General features: G+C 42.4%; 3 protein-coding genes across 10 annotated transcripts in view; 2 read left to right on the top strand and 1 right to left on the bottom strand.

Annotated features, from left to right (window-relative positions):
* The window catches only part of DENND4A (DENN domain containing 4A), a 61,341-nt gene extending 56,795 nt beyond the window's left edge, over window positions 1–4,546 (top strand). For all 6 annotated transcript variants that reach the window (XM_074917269.1, XM_074917268.1, XM_074917266.1 and 3 more), the window contains one exon: window positions 127–4,546. In XM_074917269.1, coding sequence (XP_074773370.1) covers window positions 127–263 — 137 coding nt within the window. In that variant the 3' untranslated portion in view covers window positions 264–4,546. The remainder of the gene's footprint in view (window positions 1–126) is intronic.
* SLC24A1 (solute carrier family 24 member 1) overlaps window positions 4,032–19,221 on the bottom strand; it is an 18,083-nt gene continuing 2,893 nt past the window's right edge. For both annotated transcript variants that reach the window (XM_074917273.1, XM_074917274.1), the window contains 8 exons: window positions 17,535–17,597; window positions 16,401–16,509; window positions 10,528–10,614; window positions 8,497–8,600; window positions 7,617–7,826; window positions 7,130–7,219; window positions 6,126–6,292; window positions 4,032–5,504 (listed from right to left, as the gene is read on the bottom strand). In XM_074917273.1, coding sequence (XP_074773374.1) covers window positions 5,255–5,504; window positions 6,126–6,292; window positions 7,130–7,219; window positions 7,617–7,826; window positions 8,497–8,600; window positions 10,528–10,614; window positions 16,401–16,509; window positions 17,535–17,597 — 1,080 coding nt within the window. In that variant the 3' untranslated portion in view covers window positions 4,032–5,254. The remainder of the gene's footprint in view (window positions 5,505–6,125; window positions 6,293–7,129; window positions 7,220–7,616; window positions 7,827–8,496; window positions 8,601–10,527; window positions 10,615–16,400; window positions 16,510–17,534; window positions 17,598–19,221) is intronic.
* The window catches only part of INTS14 (integrator complex subunit 14), a 19,951-nt gene continuing 17,744 nt past the window's right edge, over window positions 17,015–19,221 (top strand). For both annotated transcript variants that reach the window (XM_074917279.1, XM_074917277.1), the window contains exon 1: window positions 17,015–17,219. The gene's annotated coding sequence lies outside the window, so the exon portion shown is untranslated. The remainder of the gene's footprint in view (window positions 17,220–19,221) is intronic.

Raw genomic sequence — 19,221 nt, 5'->3', positions numbered from 1 at the left:
AGAGGTGTGCCATTTTGTGTAAGTGCTGAATAAAAAGGACTTTACAGTTACTTTCTGCTAAGAGTACTAGCTGTCACTGTATTTGGGTTGTGGTTTTGAGCACCATCTATTTTTCTATTTCTACAGATGCTTTTGACAGAGAGTACAAAATGGCCTATGATCGTCTCACAGCTAATCAAGTGAAGAATACTCATAATTGTGATAGACCACCAAGTACTGGAGTGATGGAATGCAGAAAGATTTTTGGAGAACCATATCTTTAAATATACCTAGATAAAGAGGTGATATCTATGATGTGTACCTGTGTAAAATAACCACTTCAGTCACAAGGAACATCTCAGTCTTCAGTGTTCAAGAACGTATGTACGAATGTACTGTGGCAGGCGGCCTTGGAAAAAATTAGGCCTATCTACAGTTGTAGAAATGGACAGAGTGAAAAATGGGCCAAATATTATTTCCCTGTCCCTTGTCCTTTCTGCAAATCAATGTGTAGAAAGGAAGATTCTAAACAAAATCAGTTCTTTAACTTGGGACAACATATTATGGTTCCCTTCTTAAAAAAAATTAAATAACAGGTGGACAGAAACAATGCACTGAAACTAATGTGAGCGAAGTAAATTCTTCAAAATCTATTGTTTACATAGAATATTCATGATGTTATGAAGAGCATACAAAGTTGTATTATACATATTTTAAATTGTTTATAGTAAGTTGATATTTTTTTAATTTTTTTAAATTACTGGAGTGAATTTTAAATGGACTTGCTGCATAAGCAATACAGTGCTTATTTTTTTTGCAGTACACTGCTATTTATAGTAACTTGTCCAGTTACTTTTTGAAGAGTGATTTGTTTTTAAAGCAGGATAGAAAATGTTAACCTTCGCCTAGACAGTACTCTAGGTACAGGATTTCTCTCATGCACACATGGAAAACATGTTACCACAGCAATCAGAAGGGGAAGGTATGGTAAACTTCTGTAAAACTCTACTAATTAACACACTGATGTCTCTGTAAAACACTTCTGTAGAAATCTCCTTCTCTTCCTCTCCTGTTCTCTTCACCCCCCACTCCCCAGTAAAGAGAAAGTGTATTGAAGAGTCCTACAGATTATGTCACAGAATTAGTCCATCCTGGCTGTTGGCATTTGTTAATGTGACCTCATTACAGATGTAACACAAAGCAAATGACGGCCTGCGAGGGGTTCCTCATAGACATGCAGTGTTCAGAGTCTTGGTGGATGTGTTTGAAACACACTAAATATGACACGTACATAATGCTAATCCAAAGCTTTTAACTAAAGTACATACAGCAAACTTGCTACAGGGAATATATAGGGAATGTAACTTATTGGGGCATATTGTGCATAGCTAAATGTACTTGGAATGTTTGGTCTCTATTTCACAGGCAAAACAACTTTTTTTTTTTTTTTTTCCTCTGTAAAGAAAAACTATGTCAGTCCTTGTGGGTGGAGTCATGGCTTTTGACTTGTGTTTTCTTGTTCTAGAGATTTAAAAAAAAATGTTCTGTGCTCTCAGTCACATAGCAGCTCCTCACCAGAAGGTAGGCTACAGAGAAAATATCAGAAGTCTTGTATGGAGGTGGGAAAACAGACATTGAATTGTATAAAACACCCTAAACAAATTAAACCATGCTTTAACAAATAGCTTTATTTTAAGTAATCTTACTGGTTTTCCAATTCTATTTTCTTTTAGTTGTTGCTGTTGCAATACTTCTAAATATTCAGCTGTTGCATTAGACTTTATATTTCGGTCTGCCTACCAGCAGGTATTTTTTAAAATCTCTTTAGTTTGTAGGTGTAATAATACAGCAATATTTAGTTAGGCAGAAAGGAGATAAACTTTAAAGCTCACATTTACTTTATTAAATGAAATAGTCAGCCTCTTAGAGGCTTAAATGAGAAGTAATGCTGCTATGAAGCTCTATGTAAGCTCCTCCCAGACCTCTGTAAAGTAGTAAGAAAATGCTGCCCTAAAGAGAAAGGATTTAAAATTTATAGAGCTGCAGGTATATGCTGATGATAATGGCAAGATGCAGTCTTGTTGGATACAGCTTTCACCGGGTAATACCTCTTCTCTAATTTGCTGCTAATCATGTAGCTGACCTTTTTGAAAGTATCCCCCCACCCTGAGGTGGAGCTAGCAATGCTACACTTACCAACATTTGACACACTTAATTTATTTTAACAATTTGTGATGCTCTCTTTTGTACTGCCATGCTTGTAAAGTAGTCCTCCTGCATGAAATACAGCTGCCTTTTTCACCCAGGTACATGGTAAGCGGTGTATCAGCGTAGGGTGGATACACCCACCCCCACCCCCCTTCATTCTTCTGAGCTATGGTGAAAAACACCAGGTTATTTTTTTTCAACGTGCTCATTGTAAGTACCGATTAGTGTGCATGTATGCTCTGCTCTGTGCAGTAGGTACACTGTATTTACCAGGTAAACGTTGCAAACAGTAGTTGCTGTGTATTTAAACCCATACATGTCTGTGCTGTGTATACAGTAGCGTTCCTAGCTCTTTGCAGTTCTGTTCCCCGTGGCATTTACCACTTGGGGCAGCCACTGTTTTATAAGACCTTCAAGCCGTGAAGGAGAGCAAGTGCTTTTTCCAGAGCTGCCGTAGTGTGTTAGAGGCACTGAGCTATGAAGCAAGCTTCACGCTTCCTGTTTTAGTCTGGCGGAAGCAACTGAGCCTGGTCTCTAACCACCTCTTACTAGGACGTGACACTGCAACTGCGTGTGCAGGCACGGGAATAGATGCAACGCTTGTAATACAAGGCCCACTTTCTCCATTCTAGTCCCAGCTCCCTTATAAGTGCTTCCAACTGTCCTCAGACTTAGAAAGCCAACAAGTTTGCCACTTCATTCAAATATCAACAGTCCTGCCGGTATTCTCAGAAGAGTAAATACTGTACCATGACAAGGATTGTGTGTGCATCCTTCGGACAAATAAACTTACTGTGTTCTTCATCCTCAGAGTGGCACTCCTGAAGCATTGCTGATGTTCATTTGGGTGTGCTTTTAAATTACTGTATCATGTAGTAGTTCATCAAGTGAAATCATCATACTTACTAATTGGTTTATAAAGTCTGTTGCAAGTCAGTCCACTGTAGAAATATTATAATAAAATATGGTTGGAATAGCGATATACTTTAAGTGGGAAATTTTCCTCATTCAAGTCATAATGTTCAAAATGTAGGTCCTGAGGTGGGTAATTTTTAAACATCATACAATTCAGTGTTGAAACAGTTTTCAAATCTCACTGTCCTTTATTAGAAAAGCAATTTGAATATATTTTCCAATACTGCAAAGATGGATAAATAAAGTATTTGAGACATATTTTCAATTTAAAATTTTGTATGAACTGAATTTTCTCCTTTTGTGTACTAAATAATGCTTATGTCAAAAACCTTAAACAAAGGTTTTGCATTTGCAGTGCAATATATATTTTGCTTTACTTATGGTTCCACTGGAATAATCATTGGAGATGACATACTGAAATGTGAATGGAAATTGTGCTGTTTCTCTGACACTGCTAACTGTGTCCCATTTTGAGAAGGTTTGCTGTTGGTACAGTTGCAGCCTGATGAATTAGACTTCCACTGGCAAATTAAATGATTTGTACCCCAAGAAAGGGAAAATTCCTGCACGTAAAATCTTTGTATAACAAACGGGAGATGCAAATAGTAATAAGAGAGGGGTATTTCTGGATATGATCTCACTGGGATTTAAAAAATGGTACTTTGTTAGTCTGCAAGCAGCACTTTTAAAATGAATGGTTGTAGATTTGTAAATATGTAATGTTTAAATTTTATTTACCAAAAACCAGTATGTTGGATGTTTGCTTTGGTTTGTAGTTCCTTTACGATATGCAAAGTCAGTGTTCACAATGTTAAGGTTTTTTTCTGTCTCATCCAAAAAACGTTTTACAGTGAGTCAATAAAAAGCTTAAAATCTTTCTGGTTATTTTCATTAACGTTTTATTACATGGATTAGAATGACAGAAATGTCTGCAACTCTTAACTACATTGTTTGCTCACATGAGGCATTGTTAACAATAAACCTTTCAGGTTTGTTGATAGTTGATGTCAGTGGCATTTTTTCATAGTGGTTCTGTAGAAGACAGTGCTAACAAGAATTAGTGCTGGATACAATAAATTTCAGACATTAGTGTCAGGATGAAAACAAAACTCAAGCTGTTCAACTTCTTGTTATAGTGTTTCTGATTCCTGGTCTTACTTTTTATTGGTGGTGCTGTGCTATTCTAACCCCAGATCCGTTTAGCCTTGTTACAGAAAGATGTCAATCCATATGACATTACACTTGTATGGTGGCACTTACCATAAGTTTTAGGGATTGTATTGCAAGATCAGGTACAGATTTAAAAGGAGTTGTATGGATGGCTTTCAGGATTGCTCTGTAACTCTCAAATCCTGTGTTTTTCTGCATGCAAGAATAACTCTTACTGCTTTGCATTTTCCTCAAAAACCTTAGCGTTACATTTCTCAGTCTTAAGAGGGCCAGCCAGCAAAAAGCATTTTTTCAGAAGCACAACCCATGTTGTGTCTACGCTTTTCTGGAGGTATGTGTGGAGCACCAGTTGTGGATGCTTTATTGTGGCATTTACTGAGAGGATGAAACTACCTCTGCATAGGGAGGTCAGGGCAAACTAGCTGCAGCACAGACCTCGGGAACCACTGTGCTTGTTGCTTAGATGCGATGTGAGGGAGGTTGCTTCTGAGGTACAGAGTGGGTGTCGCACAATGATTTTAAGCAGAGTAGTTCTGTAAAGGCAAGCCATAGAGGTTTGACCCCGCTGAAGTGAAGTTCATTGATTTTGGGGGGTTTGAGCAGTTTACTAAGTAATTTAGAGTGTGTTCCTGAAAATATTTCTATAAGGAGTAAATATTCTGTGCTGAAAATCAGCTCCATTAACTTGAGGGGATCAGCCAGACTGAAAACTTCATGCATCTATATCATACCAGCCTTTCCATGGATGCCTAAACATGTTATTTGATATTGGTCACATCATTATCTGATCTTTTCTGATCCTAAAGAAAAATAGTAGAGGCTGACATACCACATGAGATTTTTTTTTTTATTATGTTAAAGACATTTTATTTTCAGTAGGCTTGTTATCCTTCTGGTTGTTTTTTTTTCAGTAGAACAATGGCTACCTTAAACCCCTTTTGATTTTGATACATGCTTATATACCTCTTGATGTGTCCAAATGTCATACAGATACTGGGCAGGATATTATCCTGTCTTCTAACATCACACTGATGATCAAAAACACGAAGTAAAGAGCAAACATAGTGAACCCCAGTATTTTGTTCATTTTCCATTTACATACAGCAATTGAGATAATCACAAATAGGAGCATGAGAAAAAGGAGAACAATTGCACAAAACAAACCATTGCTGCTGACTGCAACAGGGCTGAGTCCGTTGAAGACAGAAAAAAGGAACCAAGGAACTGGCAAACTGCAAGTAAAGGAAAAGTAATTGGGATAAATGTTTTTAGGCAGTTCATTTTCTGCATCATAACTAAGCAATTTTTCCAAACTGTTACTGGAAAAAAACACGATTGCAATCAGTATGACTCGGCATAAATCTAAAATTGATGTTGTTTGTGTCAAAAATTGCATTGGATAATACTTGCACTATCATAATGCAATCTCAGAATCTAAAAGGGTTTTTAAGATAATACCTATGAATTAAGTGTCTTGACATGCTAGAATGAAGAAGTCCTGATGCTTTATTGATGAAAGATATAGGCACTGATCCTGAGCCTTCATTGCATGGGATCTGACTAGATAAGTATCTTGTCTGTAAATCTTTGATGTTAGCCAAAGGTTTGTTGCATTTTTGTCTTGAAAAATCAGTTATTCTCTGTTGATTCAGAATTAGGTGAAGATGATGAACTAAGTTATAAAAATCCGTTTTTCCTGGCTGGATTAAGTTTAAAAAAAAGTGACTGGTTGCCCAGCTGCCCTTCATTTATTTACAGCTAAAATAAAATTAATTAAGACCATGTGTGGAATAAAACCAGCTAGCTTTGTATTCCAGAAGAAAGGCATCTTTTAGCATTGAACTAATACTCACCCAACAGTGATATCGAAGATATTGCTGCCTACGGAACTGGAGACAGCCATGTCACCTAAGCCTTTCCGTGCCACAATGACACTGGTGATGAGGTCAGGGATTGACGTTCCTGCTGCCAGTATGGTTAATCCCATAATTTCCTCCGATATCCCAATTGTTTCACCAACCTAACGAACACAGAGTTGGGTAGGGCTGTTAGTTTTGGAACTTGCAATTTAATTGTTCTGTGTAGTCTTTTAGGTTTTGTGCCATATTTGAGTTAAAATAATCTGAATCCCCTTAAATATGGTACCATTTTTCTGCTTTATAGGATAACAAGTTAAATTTCATAGTGTCTGTTGATCTCGGATTTGCTTTGTAGCATAGAGCAGCTGATTAGAATGTTGCCAAGACTAAGCAAGGTCAAACCAGTTACAGCGCAACTCTTCTGTCCTACGTTCACCTCTTCTGGCTGTCTCCTACCTTCCCCTCTCCAGATTTAACATCGGCTCCATATGATCCGAGAGCTTTGGGAAATGACAGGCTTTGGATTTATGACATGATCAACTAGACTGTGAATGTGCAATATATCACTAAATACAAGATGCAAGTAGTATTTCCCAGAATACCAGGTGAACATTAAGGCAATGGGAGTTGAGATCATTTAGCAGCTTCCAGAATCACAACCTGCATTTTCCTAGAATTTTAATTAGGTAAGGGATAATTATGTTCTGCACAGAAGCATTCATCAATGGAAAGGCAGTATTAAGATAAATCTTGATGGCACTTTTCCTGTCACTGATGCACAAATTCCCTTGGAAGCTCTCAAAAAAGAATGACTCTTTGTCAAATTGAAAAGAATGAAATTGAAAATTCCCTTTTGGGTTCTAACAAAACAAAGCTTCTACTATTTTGATGGATGACTGCAGCTGTAATTCATCAGATAAAATGCCACAGTGACCCTGTTCCCTCCCTCTCCACCTATTCTGAAACGGTCTTGTTTGCAGAGAAAATAAACCCCTCACCTGGTGAGCCCACCACACCATGAGGTAAGAGAAGACAGCAATCCACATGATGGATCCAAAAAATGTGATCACAAAGAACTTTTTGGAGTCCTGTTAAAATCAAGGTTGAAAAGAAAAACAGGGAGAAGTTTCAGGGATGTTAACAATCCCCAATGAAAATTATTCACCTGTAACACTTTGCTGGAATCAGTTGCTTTGACATGGACCCTAGTCTCTCTAATAGTATTCAGTTTTGTTCAACTTTAGATGACCGGTGGCTGCTAATTTTTTGTGGTTTATAAAATTCTCTGGAAATATGCTCTGCTGCAACTGGGGCTCCTGTCCTGCATTAACTGATATCCTGCATATCCTGACTCCCTGCAGCATTAACAGCACTTCAAGTATGCAAAGACTCTAGATATGGAAAAAGAGAACTGGGGACTCTTGCCGAGAGGAAATCTATAGTTCAGTTAATAAATCCAGTAGCAAAAGGAAGTTAGATTCTTACTGGGTTTCTAACATCAGGCATAGTGCTCCAGAGAGGGAAGACAATGGGAAAGAGGAAAAGGTAAATTGCTTGTTTTTTCCTAGATTCTGGCCATTCAAGAGATAATGGCTCATCATTATCATCATCATCATCATCATCTGTGCTGTCATCATCACTGTCTTCCTCACTGTCAGAGCTGCTGTCTTCTGAGGCATCGTTGTCTGAAGGGGGCTGTAGATCAGAAAAAAGAGAAAAAGCCAATCTGTTTTCAGGCTAACAAGGAGCTGCACAGCATTTATTCACCATGGCCTTGCCTTGGCAGAGATCACAACTGTAACATAGCTGAGGGCAGCCACAGCTCACATCTTGCTATCGTGGGACAGTTTCCAGACATACCCTATCTCAGTGCCTGTGTATTATGTTAATTAATTTGTATTGGTTAACTAGAGCCAACCTTTAGACAGTGTTTTGACACAAACAAAACAATTTACTGTCTGTCCTTGAAAACCTTTCCTCATCAGAACAGCTAAATTACATCAATAGAAAGGAGGGATTTGGGAAACAAAACAGACATGTGTACTGATGAACACAGGACAGGCAGGTACTCACATCTTCCCTCATGCTGGAGTACCCCTCTGACCTCAGAAGAGTCACTTGAGGAGAAAATACTTCACAGTATCAGTTGGTGTCATATTTTGGACCTGATTTGTGTTCGTAAGCTGAGATGTTTCAGCTAACAACTTGATATAACTCATCACTACACACAAAGTCTATTTATAGTTGCCAGTTACAGGAAATGGGTTGGGTCCTATGCCAAAAGCTCTAGAGAGGGAAGAAGGAAGGTACATGTGAAGTTTAGTCTGGCCTGAGCGCTTATTGCCTGTGGTACTTATTTCAATACCTTTCCGTCTTGTGGTGCATCTGCCTTCTGTTTGTCCTTGCTGGGTTCAGAGTCGCTGGCAGGAGTTACCTGAACAGCACTTGGTGTCGTCTTTTCCTCTTCTCCTAGAAGTGGTAAGAAGGAATACTGGTTTGAGTCATCTTAGCAGCCGGTGGTCACCTTCCTCTTGAGCAGCAGGGAGTTTTGAGCATCTTACAAAAACATGTGGCATTTCATGTTAAACCCAGTCTGACTACTTAGGTTTTGTCTTTGTCCTCACTGTCTTCTGTGGATTGTGATTAGTATAAGCTGGGCAGAATCTGGCCCACCCGGCAAAGAATGATACCCTGGCACTCCTATGACCTTCTGTCTGAAACTGCTGGAAGAGGCACATGTGTAACCACAGGGAAATGCTAATTATCCAGTCTCCAACTGATGAGTGTTTCTTGGTTTCATTCTGGATTCTTAAATCCTTAAAAGCCAGAAAGGATGTAAAGCTTTCCTTCCCCTTCTTTTTTAGTAGAGCATGGCATTCTCTGGGGAACTGATATTCTTTAAAGCTTCTGAGAAATGACTGTTATGTGCTGCCAGACTTTAATCCCTGATCACTTGGTAGGTATTCAAATGAAAATAGAAAAGTGCTGACACATACAAGGAAGTAACTGCAATGTCACAGAATCATCTGGATTGGAAAAGACTTTGAAGATCATCTAGTCCCACCATTAGCATAACACTGAACTCCTCTGTGCTGTTCCTGTGTTAACCTGCCTAGCACAGAGGAATGCAGAAACCTCTGTACAGAATGGTGTAGAAATACGGGTAACACAGAGCAGGGGGGAGAGGGGGTGCCTGGCGCTCTGCTCAGACCCAGCAAAGGCCCTTTTCTGATTGCTGTAATTGAGGTTAAGGGATCCCCTCCACACTGTCAAGCCCATCGAGTCAGTAGGATCATGTTATCCCATGAATTGCACCTGGATGGGGTGTTGCAGGGTATCTAATCCTGAACTGGGTAAGCTGATTCAGTACAGTGCTTCACAGCTGAATGAGGGAGAAAGTCTAGAGGGGAGATTTTTAGAAATGTATGTTTTCAGTGAGTGCCATTTGGGATTTCTGAAACCAGGCCCGAAGAGAGTTCACCTGGGATACTTTCAGCCCAGAGTGGGAGACAGAACAATAATGCTTTTGAAATGCGCACAGCTCTATGCACTAACGTTTGTGGAACATGTCACGGCATGAAAATTCACAGTTTAGTGAAGTCAGTGTGGTGTTGATAACTTGCACTGAGAATTTCTTTGCTTCTTAAACAGTATATTTCTCAAGTTGGTTTTATTCACATAGGTGAGGCCCAGTGGTGTGAGGTACTGAGGCGACTGCTGTACTGAAGCAGGGTGCTTGTGGAGGTTGGACCTTCCACACAAAAGTTTGCTTGTTTTTCAAAATTTCCAGCCTCACTGACAGCACAGACCTGTGTTGTAGCACAGGCCAGCTGCTGCCTCTGGATCAGCTCAGAAAGCCCATGTATCGGTGGTGATATAGAAAAGACAGAAACTTTTAAAAGGAAGGATGCACAGACCTTTAGAATTGTTACAAAGTCAGTGTGGCTTTTCTCCCTGGAGGAATCTTTTGTGCTCTTCTGCAAGTGTGCCAAATTTCCAAGCTAAAATACTTTCCAAGCTAAAGTACTTTGTTTCAAAAACAATCTCCTTTGCAGGATCTGCCAAAGATCAGCAGCATAGCCGCACCCAGCTGCTGTCTGTAATGGCCTGACTTCCCCTTTTCCACCCTTCTGGTGGCAATTTACACTGCATCCTTGTAGCACTTTCTGTGTGGACACGTGCACTAACCACTCCTGTGGGGATGGTTTTTATTGCCCACTGGTAGCGTACATTGATTTCTGCTGCATTATTATGGCAGCCATCTGTGAGCAGTAATATCAGAAAAGCTGTGTTAGACCATAGTGTTTCTTTGCCAGCCCTTGAGTGCTGGGTGCTGGGAAGGTGAGGGATTGCAGTGCAAAACAAGGCAGACAGCACTGACTCTTCTTGCACTCACCTTCTGGTTTTGCTCCTTGTCCAGCCGGAGTCTCTACTTTGGCCTTGGCTATGTTGCTCAGGATGTCGACCCTGTCTTTAAATTTTGCTGTGGATGAGAAGTATGCATTCAGCAGCAGCTCTCAGCTATGCAAAGCCCCCCTTTGTCTGCCTCCCCCCAGCACACACACACACACTCTCTTGTCCCTTTTCTCTTCTATGGACTGCAGTCAACACTGACAAGTCAGTTGTCCTGGCTGTGGCCCTGGGTTTTGGCTGCTGTTCATTGATCATAGCTGTTATATTTAAATGCTTAGTACTATAGCAATTATGCCAACAATCTGACATGTAACCAATACTTTAATATTTAAAAAATAATCAAGAGGGAAGCAAAATCCTTTCCAGATCAATAATTTGGAGATATCTGAACTACAAGGGAAGAAAATGCACAAAGAGCAGAGGAGTTGTTTCAATGCAATATTATTTTGCTCCCAAAGGGCTGTTGATATTTTTCAGGCAAGCTAAAAATGACACCTTCCTTCTGCCATGTGACTGTTGAAAAGGCTTTACTGTGCTGCTTGCAGCCTGGTGACCCGATGGCAAGGGAAAAGAAAAACCTTTTATGTTCCAGTTATCTGGAAAACAATTGATCTCTCTAAGTATACACAAGTGTCTCCTCTGCTGAAGTTGATCTCAATTCCTGGTTCAACAAGGCCCAGGCCACCCAAGAGATCACCTTCACCAGTGCAGTGTCCAGTACTGTATTTCTGGGGCTGCTGAGGGCTTCTTCCACTGTAAACCATGCTTTGCTCAGCTGAGCTGTTTTATTACTGTTTTACAGTGAACTGTGAAACTGTGTGTGTGTGTCTCCACAGTTAGGTGCTGCACTCAAATATCTTAACTCCTGTTCCCGTTGAAAGTGAGCAAGTCATTGGTTCAAAGAAAAGCCTCATTTTCCTCTAATCTATGTCCTCTGTTGAGCTGCCTACCCAGCGACTAAACTGTGGGTCACAGGGCTCACACGTGGACAGTAGCCACAAAAAACTGGCCATGCTACGTTTGGCTCATGTGCAGGGCTGTAAATTAATTCCTTCTGAAAGTTTTATTACACTGATTTAATCTACTATACTGTTGACTATGCAACCAGAACATGCTGTTGTCATCTGCCACAAGGGCAGGGCCCTGCCATTTTATTCATCACCATGATACTGATTTAATAGAAATAGCATGTCTGAGGCCCTGAGCCACACAGGCAGATCTACTGTTCTGAGCTGAACCTTTTGAAAATCAGTAGACTCTGGTATATGTCCAATAACTGGGACAGGCTCAGACAATAAAGGCCTCCGGGGACGAGTCCTGTCCTGGTGAGATTCCTGTTACTGTCTGACAGAAACGTTTTTCCCCAGCTGGGATTTTCACTGAGCACTGGAATGGCTGGACAGAGATGAAAGGATGAACTCTTCTCCTTTGAGAGGCTAGCTGGGACTAAAGAGCCTGACCCTTCCCTGCTCTTTGTCAATCCTGCAGCCTACCAGAGGGCTGTGAAGCACTTTTCTTCCTTTCCCCCCTGCCCTGGGTGATGCTAAGTACAAGGATACCCATCGGTGCAGGGCAATGAAGAGGTGACCTTTTGCTCTCAGTCTCTTCTAACCAGTGGGCAATGCATCTTTCTGTTCAGCTTTTCCCAGAAGCTGTTGCAAAAGCTTCTGTCAGCAGGGTCAGGGCGGTCAGGCTCAGCCTGAAAGAGATTATATAAATTCAAGCCCCTGGCTTTCTGCCCTCACCTAGGCTGCAGGCTGTGAGCACCGACCACAGCAGAGGCTGTGAGCATCTCTCTGTCAGGATAAACAGATTAGGTCCAGACCACTATCCAGTTCTCATGAGATCAGCCTCATTTAAAAAGGTGTTAATTCCTCTGACACACATTTCATGCAGGATGGTCTGAGATTGGAGGAAGAGCTGGCTCTAAGCTGGCCAGATCTGCAGGTCAGCATGGGGAGAAAGGATATCTGTCCGCTCAGTCCTTGCTAGTGCTGGGGATTAGCTGAGCCAGGCAGCATGCTGGCTGTTTCAGCAGCACTGCGGGCTCCATCCTTCCTCAGGACTGCAGTCCCCTGGGGCGCTCAGCGCTGGTGACTCCATGCCCTGGTCGGAGAGCCCGTCACAAGGGACGTGTCTGTGTCCTGCAGCCCCGAGATGCTCTTCAGGAAGATTCCTATCCTATGGATTGACAGCATCCAGGCTGGACTTAAGGTGGCAGCTGAGCTTCTATCTTGAGTTTGGCTTGTATGTTTTATTAATTCTTTGGCTCTAATATTCAATCTAACAGGACTAACTTACAACATGAACAGCAGGAAGAATTTTTTTCTTTAAAATTTGGCATAAACCTGGAGGATTTGAAGATTCTGCTGTCTAAAAGTGGAAGGGGAAAAAAAAAATCTCATGATTCCTTTTGCTTCTTTGTATCATGATTCTCTTAAAACAAGTGACTGAATGCTGATGAAGCAAGGAGAAACTGTACTGTCTTCAGTCTTCATAGCTCAACTCTAGCCTGCAACACTGCCTGCTGCTCTATTCTGGTCTAATTTCCAACGTCATTAGCTTGTCAACTGGGGCATACAACCTTGCTCCTGGAGCCTTTTTCTTCATTCAAAAGTAAAAACAGGCTTCTGTCATCTTCCCTGTATGACTAGAGTTTAAAGAATAATCCAATGGTAAAACTCGAGGTTCAGAAAAGAGAGGGTTCCTCAGTCTTTCCAAAATCCTTTCTTCCTTTAATTCCCCAACAGTTCCCTCTGGTGTCTAACTAGGATATCTTTAAAAGATCTCATGCTCTGCTTCTACACACTTTCACAGAAAGTGGGGAAAAGACCAAAGTTGCTAGAAATTCCTCATTTTAAAAAAATTAAATGCTTTCAAAGGTAAAAGCGTCTATCAAAAATATAATTCAGGATGCAATGTAAATGTTAGAATTTCCGAAGTGAAACACCTAGTCTCCTGTAGACAGGGAAAAAGACTTAAGTTATGATCCCTTCCTAATACAAAAAGAAAAAAAACAAACGTTCTGAATTTAATTCACTGGTCAAATGAGAAATTTTGTTTCACACAAGGGGTGTTGCATTAGGAACAGTGAAAGAAAGTTTCTGTTTCAGACTTCTACCATATTTCTAGGACCTCTGCCTCTCCAAGGTGGTTTTGGAGGCACAGTGCTGGCAGCTTTTCCATATTTTGGACCCTTGCTGCCCTGGAACCTCTTCTATGCTACCTAAATAAAATGTGGCTGCAGTAGAAAGAAGGAAATCTTACAGAGATCTTAATTTCAGTAGGTTAAGTTAGGAACTGCTGAGCACTCTTTTGTAGTGTTCTTTACTACAGCCTCTAAGTGCTGATGCTACAGGCATTGGCAAGAAGAAATAAGGACCTCTGAAGGAAGATAAATGGGATCTTCTTTTATGTTGCAACCTAACTACAGAAATGTGTCTGGCACAGAGGGTGCTGCACACACTGCAAAGTGAAGGGTTTTGCTGGTGCTCAGTGGGCACTAGGCACCCAGCTGTCCTGAGGGTACACAGGGCTGCAATACCAATAACACAAAGGCTGAGCTTGCAGTCCTGACATGCCTTGGAGGCCTCAAATCCTTTTCCAGAGCCATTCTGGGGAAGTTACTTCCATCTTTTTGGCCAAGATCCTCAAGGCACTTAGGTTTCTCAGTCTGTTCATAAATGATTCCCTTTCTCCAGACTCTCTTTCTTTAGGTATGAATTTATCAGGGTAAGGAGTGTCTCCTACAATATACACAGGACCTGGGACAGTGATCCTTGATTTTGAATGCTGTGCCGTTCTACTATCAGTAACTTTCTTTATCATTATCTTCTCTAAGGAGCTTTCTCCTGTTCTAGCAGTGTTGAGTGGAACAGGCATGTACCTGGAGCAGAGATTTTGCCCTTAACTCAGTGGCATTATTCTAGTAAAGGGTCTAAGAAATAACCTTTTGGAGAGACTGCAGCCCATCCTTGCACGGTCCCTGTTGCATTAGACTTGCTTAAGTACATATGGTCACACTCCCATCTAGTGGCTGCCGCATACAGAGACTAACTCAAAGTCTTGCCTAGCTGAAATGAGAGGGGAAGTTGTCTTTCAGAGAAGATCCAACTGTCCCACCAGTCCTGTTTATTCAATATCCACAAGCCGTGGTAATAACAGCCTCTCTAACAAGACCAGTGGCTTACAACAGCAGTGTATTCTGGGCTGGGGCAGCACTGGAGCACTCTCCTTGGCCTGGGCTGGCAACCTCAGGCCCCCACGATTCCTGCTGAGGTCCCAGGGCTTCACCAGGGCACCAGCCTGCACCAGAAAGTGAAGTGTGTGTTGGCCCAGGGTGGGAAAATGCTGCACATTTAGAGGTGCAGGAAGGATGAGGAGGCTCTGAGGGGAAGCAGTCCCTCTGGTCTGGCACTTTCTGATGCTAAAGACAATGGCATGTCCTCTTGTAAGGTTTTGGGTCTATCCTCGTGCTGCTGATAGCATCTTTTGGGAGGACAGGAGGCAAGGGCAGTAGAACAAACCTAGATGAGTCTGGCTCTTGCTAGGCTACTGTTTGTAACATGATGGATGTCTTCACTAAAATCTGTCAAAGTGGACACTTATCTGTCTTGCTGTCCTTATCAAACCTCCTTTGTTCCCTCGATCAGTTTGTGCAGCTGGGATTTTGATCTGGAGAGTCCTTTTTGTAACCTCTGTGATAGACACGAGAGGTGTTGATCTGCTTAGCTTCAATCTCTCTTTGAATGGACAACAGATAATCTCTTTAGAACAAGTAGGGCAGTGGAGGGGTGAGGCGTGTGCTGAGCTGGGAAAGAAAATCTAAAAAAAGGTTTTTTTTGAACATGCTTCATCATTTCTGTGAAAATGAACGTCCACGCTCTGTATTAAAGTTGATGCAAAGCAGCACATTAAAAGTTTGTGTACAAAGATGCTGGGTCTGGCTGGAGATATGGTGTCCCTGAACCCTGGGCAGTTTAAAAGAAGGTGTCTCTTAGTCCTGAGCCCATCAACCCTTGGCATGGGGAGTTGGCCCACTGCCTGCAAAGTGCTGTGGGTACAGCTGACCATGGCAGTGATGATACTGCAGGTGGACTTTTAGAGGAGTTCAGTGTTGATCTGAATCAAGTACAGATTGGCTTAACCATCCCAATTGGAACACAGTGTGTGTTTTAGATCTCAGCTGGGATTTTAACCACTGTCAAAATGACAGTTCTTCAAGGGTTTTCACTTCTTTTTCCTCTTCTTTAGGTTTATGCCTTTGTGAGGGGCTGTGTGCACAGCTGGGGACGTGTACAGGTAATGAGCTCTCCCTGTGTTCATCTTCCCATTATAAATGGGGCTCATAGAGGTTGAGCAGCTCTTTCTCAAAAATGTAGTCAGCACTGAATGCTGCTGGTTCAAAGCCTGGTGAGGTCTGTGCTAAGAAGAGGGAGGAAGGTGTGACATGCTATGAGATGGAGGAAGCCTGTAACTCTCTGCCCCTGGTGCCAGAGAGACAGCAGAAGATGGGGTACTGCAGTGACCACCACCATTTGCAGGGACCCCAGCAACAGCAGTGGCTCTACCTGCCCTCATCCCCTCTCAAGCAGTAGCTGCCACTGCATCAGTAACCAGCTTGGTGCAGGCAGAGTAGATATGGCAGGGCCAAAATGTGACGAGTTTGTCCTTGCCAGCCATGCAGTTGGAAGGGATACGTCCCGCTGCTGCGGAGCTCCCCCCACCTAATGCTATCTGTGATACTCAGAGCTGCATTTCATCAGTTGCCGATCCCCACACCCCAGATTCCCAGTTAAACTGCTCTGTGCTCAGGGCTGCAAACCCAAGTCCCTCAGGCATGGAATATTCACTCACCATCTGCCAGGGGGTCCAGGGTGTGGATCATGAGTTGGAAGATGGTGCTGCGCATTTGGGAGTTGTGCAGGGAGGCTGAGCTGCTGCCTCGCTGTAAGGCGGATGCAGGCTACGGAAAGGTACAATGCAGCAGTCAGTAGGAGTTTCCTTCTCAAAACATCTCCACCGCTGGTTCACCTCTGCCCTGGGGATGCATTTATATGGAGGCTGATCTCCCCCACCCAAGGAGCAGCCTCAGCATGGATTTTAAGCAGCCTCTGCATTCAAGTTCACAGGATGGCTATCAGGACTGACCGTTCACAGCAAGAGACATGCTCTTGAGATAGCAGGCCAGCCTGCCCTTAGATAAATGCAACGGGCTCACACAGACTCGGTGTCAATACAGTGTTATTATAAATTCTAATAATCAAAGCATGCAGTGCTTTTAGTCATAAACTTGTTAAAAACTGTGTCGATTTATGTGCTGCTATAAGGCAAGGTCACGTCAGGTGTCCTGACTTAAAACTCAAAAGCTCCAGTGCTCTCTTCATATAGCCAACACCAGAGTCCTAATGAGCTTTTGACTGACCATTAATTACTAGAGGTAGGTTAAGTGCACAGAGGAACTACAGCATCCATACAGGGAAGCTAACACCCATTACGTTACGTCTGTATACAGCCACTACATCAGCTAGGCCTCTCTGTGCAACGAGGAAGCCAAAGAGTCAGCAGTTTAACCAGCAGCAGAGGAATGAGCTCTTCAGTGATTGCTGTGGGGAAGGACAGACCCTATCAACCTTTGCTTTGGGGGCCCAGGAGGAAAATTGGCCATGAAACCAGGTAAGAAAAGTCATGCTCTGAATTTCTCTATGCCTGTTTAAAGCATAGAAAGGGTAGCACTCCGCTAGTCAAATCCATTTGGGAAGCCTGAGCTGTCTCTTAATTTTTATAAAAATTCCTTTGAGGACACAACTCAGCCAGGTGTCCTCTTAAATAAACTGTGGATATTGTGTCAAGCATGTCTGGTTCTTTGCACAGAGTAGACTTTGGTCCAGGTTTCTTGACACAGAAGTTGACACCTTTATTCACAACCTGACACAGGGAGAGGTTCAAAATGCAATGATTTCAGATCCCTCTAAAGTTGCTTAGACCTACCTGCAGCTTCCTCACATCTGCTGGGTTCTTTGCTCCATCATGTGCAACTGTCTCACTGCTTTTCTGAAAGCAAACAAGAACAAAACCAACTGAACACCGCTACTGCTTCACCTGCTTTTTCAGGATCTAATGACAGTTCTTCTCACTGAGAAAGTGGGACAGCTAATACAGATGACTATGTGTGGATGCTACTGAAAGAGCCAAAGCCATGTGCTCTCCTGAAAACCATGTGGCCTCCAAGAGAAACAGGTTTCTACCTACAGCTCCTCAGTGAGGATGTGGGTACCCGGAGGTGGACTCAAATGGCCACTACCATCTGATTCCTGGGGATATAGGCAGCCCCAGACTTCATGCCCAAACATCTGTTTTCTTACTCATTTTCCAGCAGAGATAGACTAAAGGTGCAAAGGGGTATTTTTTCCAGTTGATCAGCATTATTTTCCACATAGGTAATTTATTTTTCCCAAGGGTTAGGTCCAACAGCTCTCTGTCATGCTACTATACACTAATGAGGGATCTCTGTAAACTTAAAGTGCAGGTTTTTTTCCTTCCATCTGAAGGGCTGGATTCAATTCGTGATGACTGGTGATGTCCACAGTGATGTATGTGTATAGCTGCGGTGTCCTGCACATGCATCGCACTGGAATGTAACACATGAGCTTTCAGGACACCCAGCCACAAACACTGGCTGAAAGACAGACCATGAGGAGGAAAGAAAAGCACTTTCTCAGTTCTGCACCACTTCAGCTATCCTCACCCCTCTTCCTTTCTTTCCTTAAATTATGTGGAGTGCTGAGATCAGAAAGGGCAAAGCATTCTTGAGTGCTAGTGACACACATCTGACCAGTAAAGCATGCCAATGCCAGAGGACAATTTGAAATCTAATGGTCTCTGCTCAACAGTTGGCAGTAGCACAGGTCAAGAGGACAAAGAGGCATCAGGAGAGTTGGGGAGGGACAGAGGTGGAAGAAGTGGGCAGGCACACTCAGGAAGACAAAGCCCCAAGTGTTCTAGAGACCATGGTCAGATCTGCTAGTCTGAAAGTGTAACTGGCACTGGGGACACCTTCAGATACTGTCTTTGTGTAAGCAGTCAACTCTTCCTTCAAAAGACAAGGAGTGAAGGGCCCTGGTCTCAAATCTGGTGCAGGTAGTTACAGCCACAAAACTCCCTGTCTGAGCACCAGCAGCCTACAGAATCATCTCTGAGCACACGCAGCCACGGCCAGTGCACGGACATGGTTTTGGACATTTCGATCTTGTTGCCAAATGCTGACTGGGAGAGGTGGCAATGGTCGCCAGAGGCTGCCAGATCTCCTTCTGTGCTGCAGATTGGGTAACAAGTGATACCACCAGCGTGATACCACCAGAGTCCCAGCAACACACCTACCTTTAGAAAGGGAAAAGAGAATTTCCTCCAACATCTCTCATCTGCAACTGGACAGAGCCTCTTACCAGAAGCCTTTTTCCCCCTGTTTAACAGAATTGTCCGATCTTATTCCCAGACTAAGAATGTGTTCCTGAAAGTGTTTTGGTTTGGGTTTTTTTTTTGTTTTTTTTAAACTCTTTTACAATAACTGAGTAAGCAAAATCCCACACAAGTCTTTGCAAGTAGATAAGCAACCACAACTGGTATCTTTAGTAATTGCAACAGTAGAACTCCCTTTTAGTGGTGTTCTGTAATTTCT

Source organism: Athene noctua, chromosome 13 (assembly GCF_965140245.1).
Source record: "Athene noctua chromosome 13, bAthNoc1.hap1.1, whole genome shotgun sequence".
In the NCBI taxonomy this organism is placed as follows: domain Eukaryota; kingdom Metazoa; phylum Chordata; class Aves; order Strigiformes; family Strigidae; genus Athene; species Athene noctua.
The sequence above is the reverse complement of the archived record's forward strand: the minus strand, read 5'-3'. Positions and strand labels throughout refer to the sequence as shown.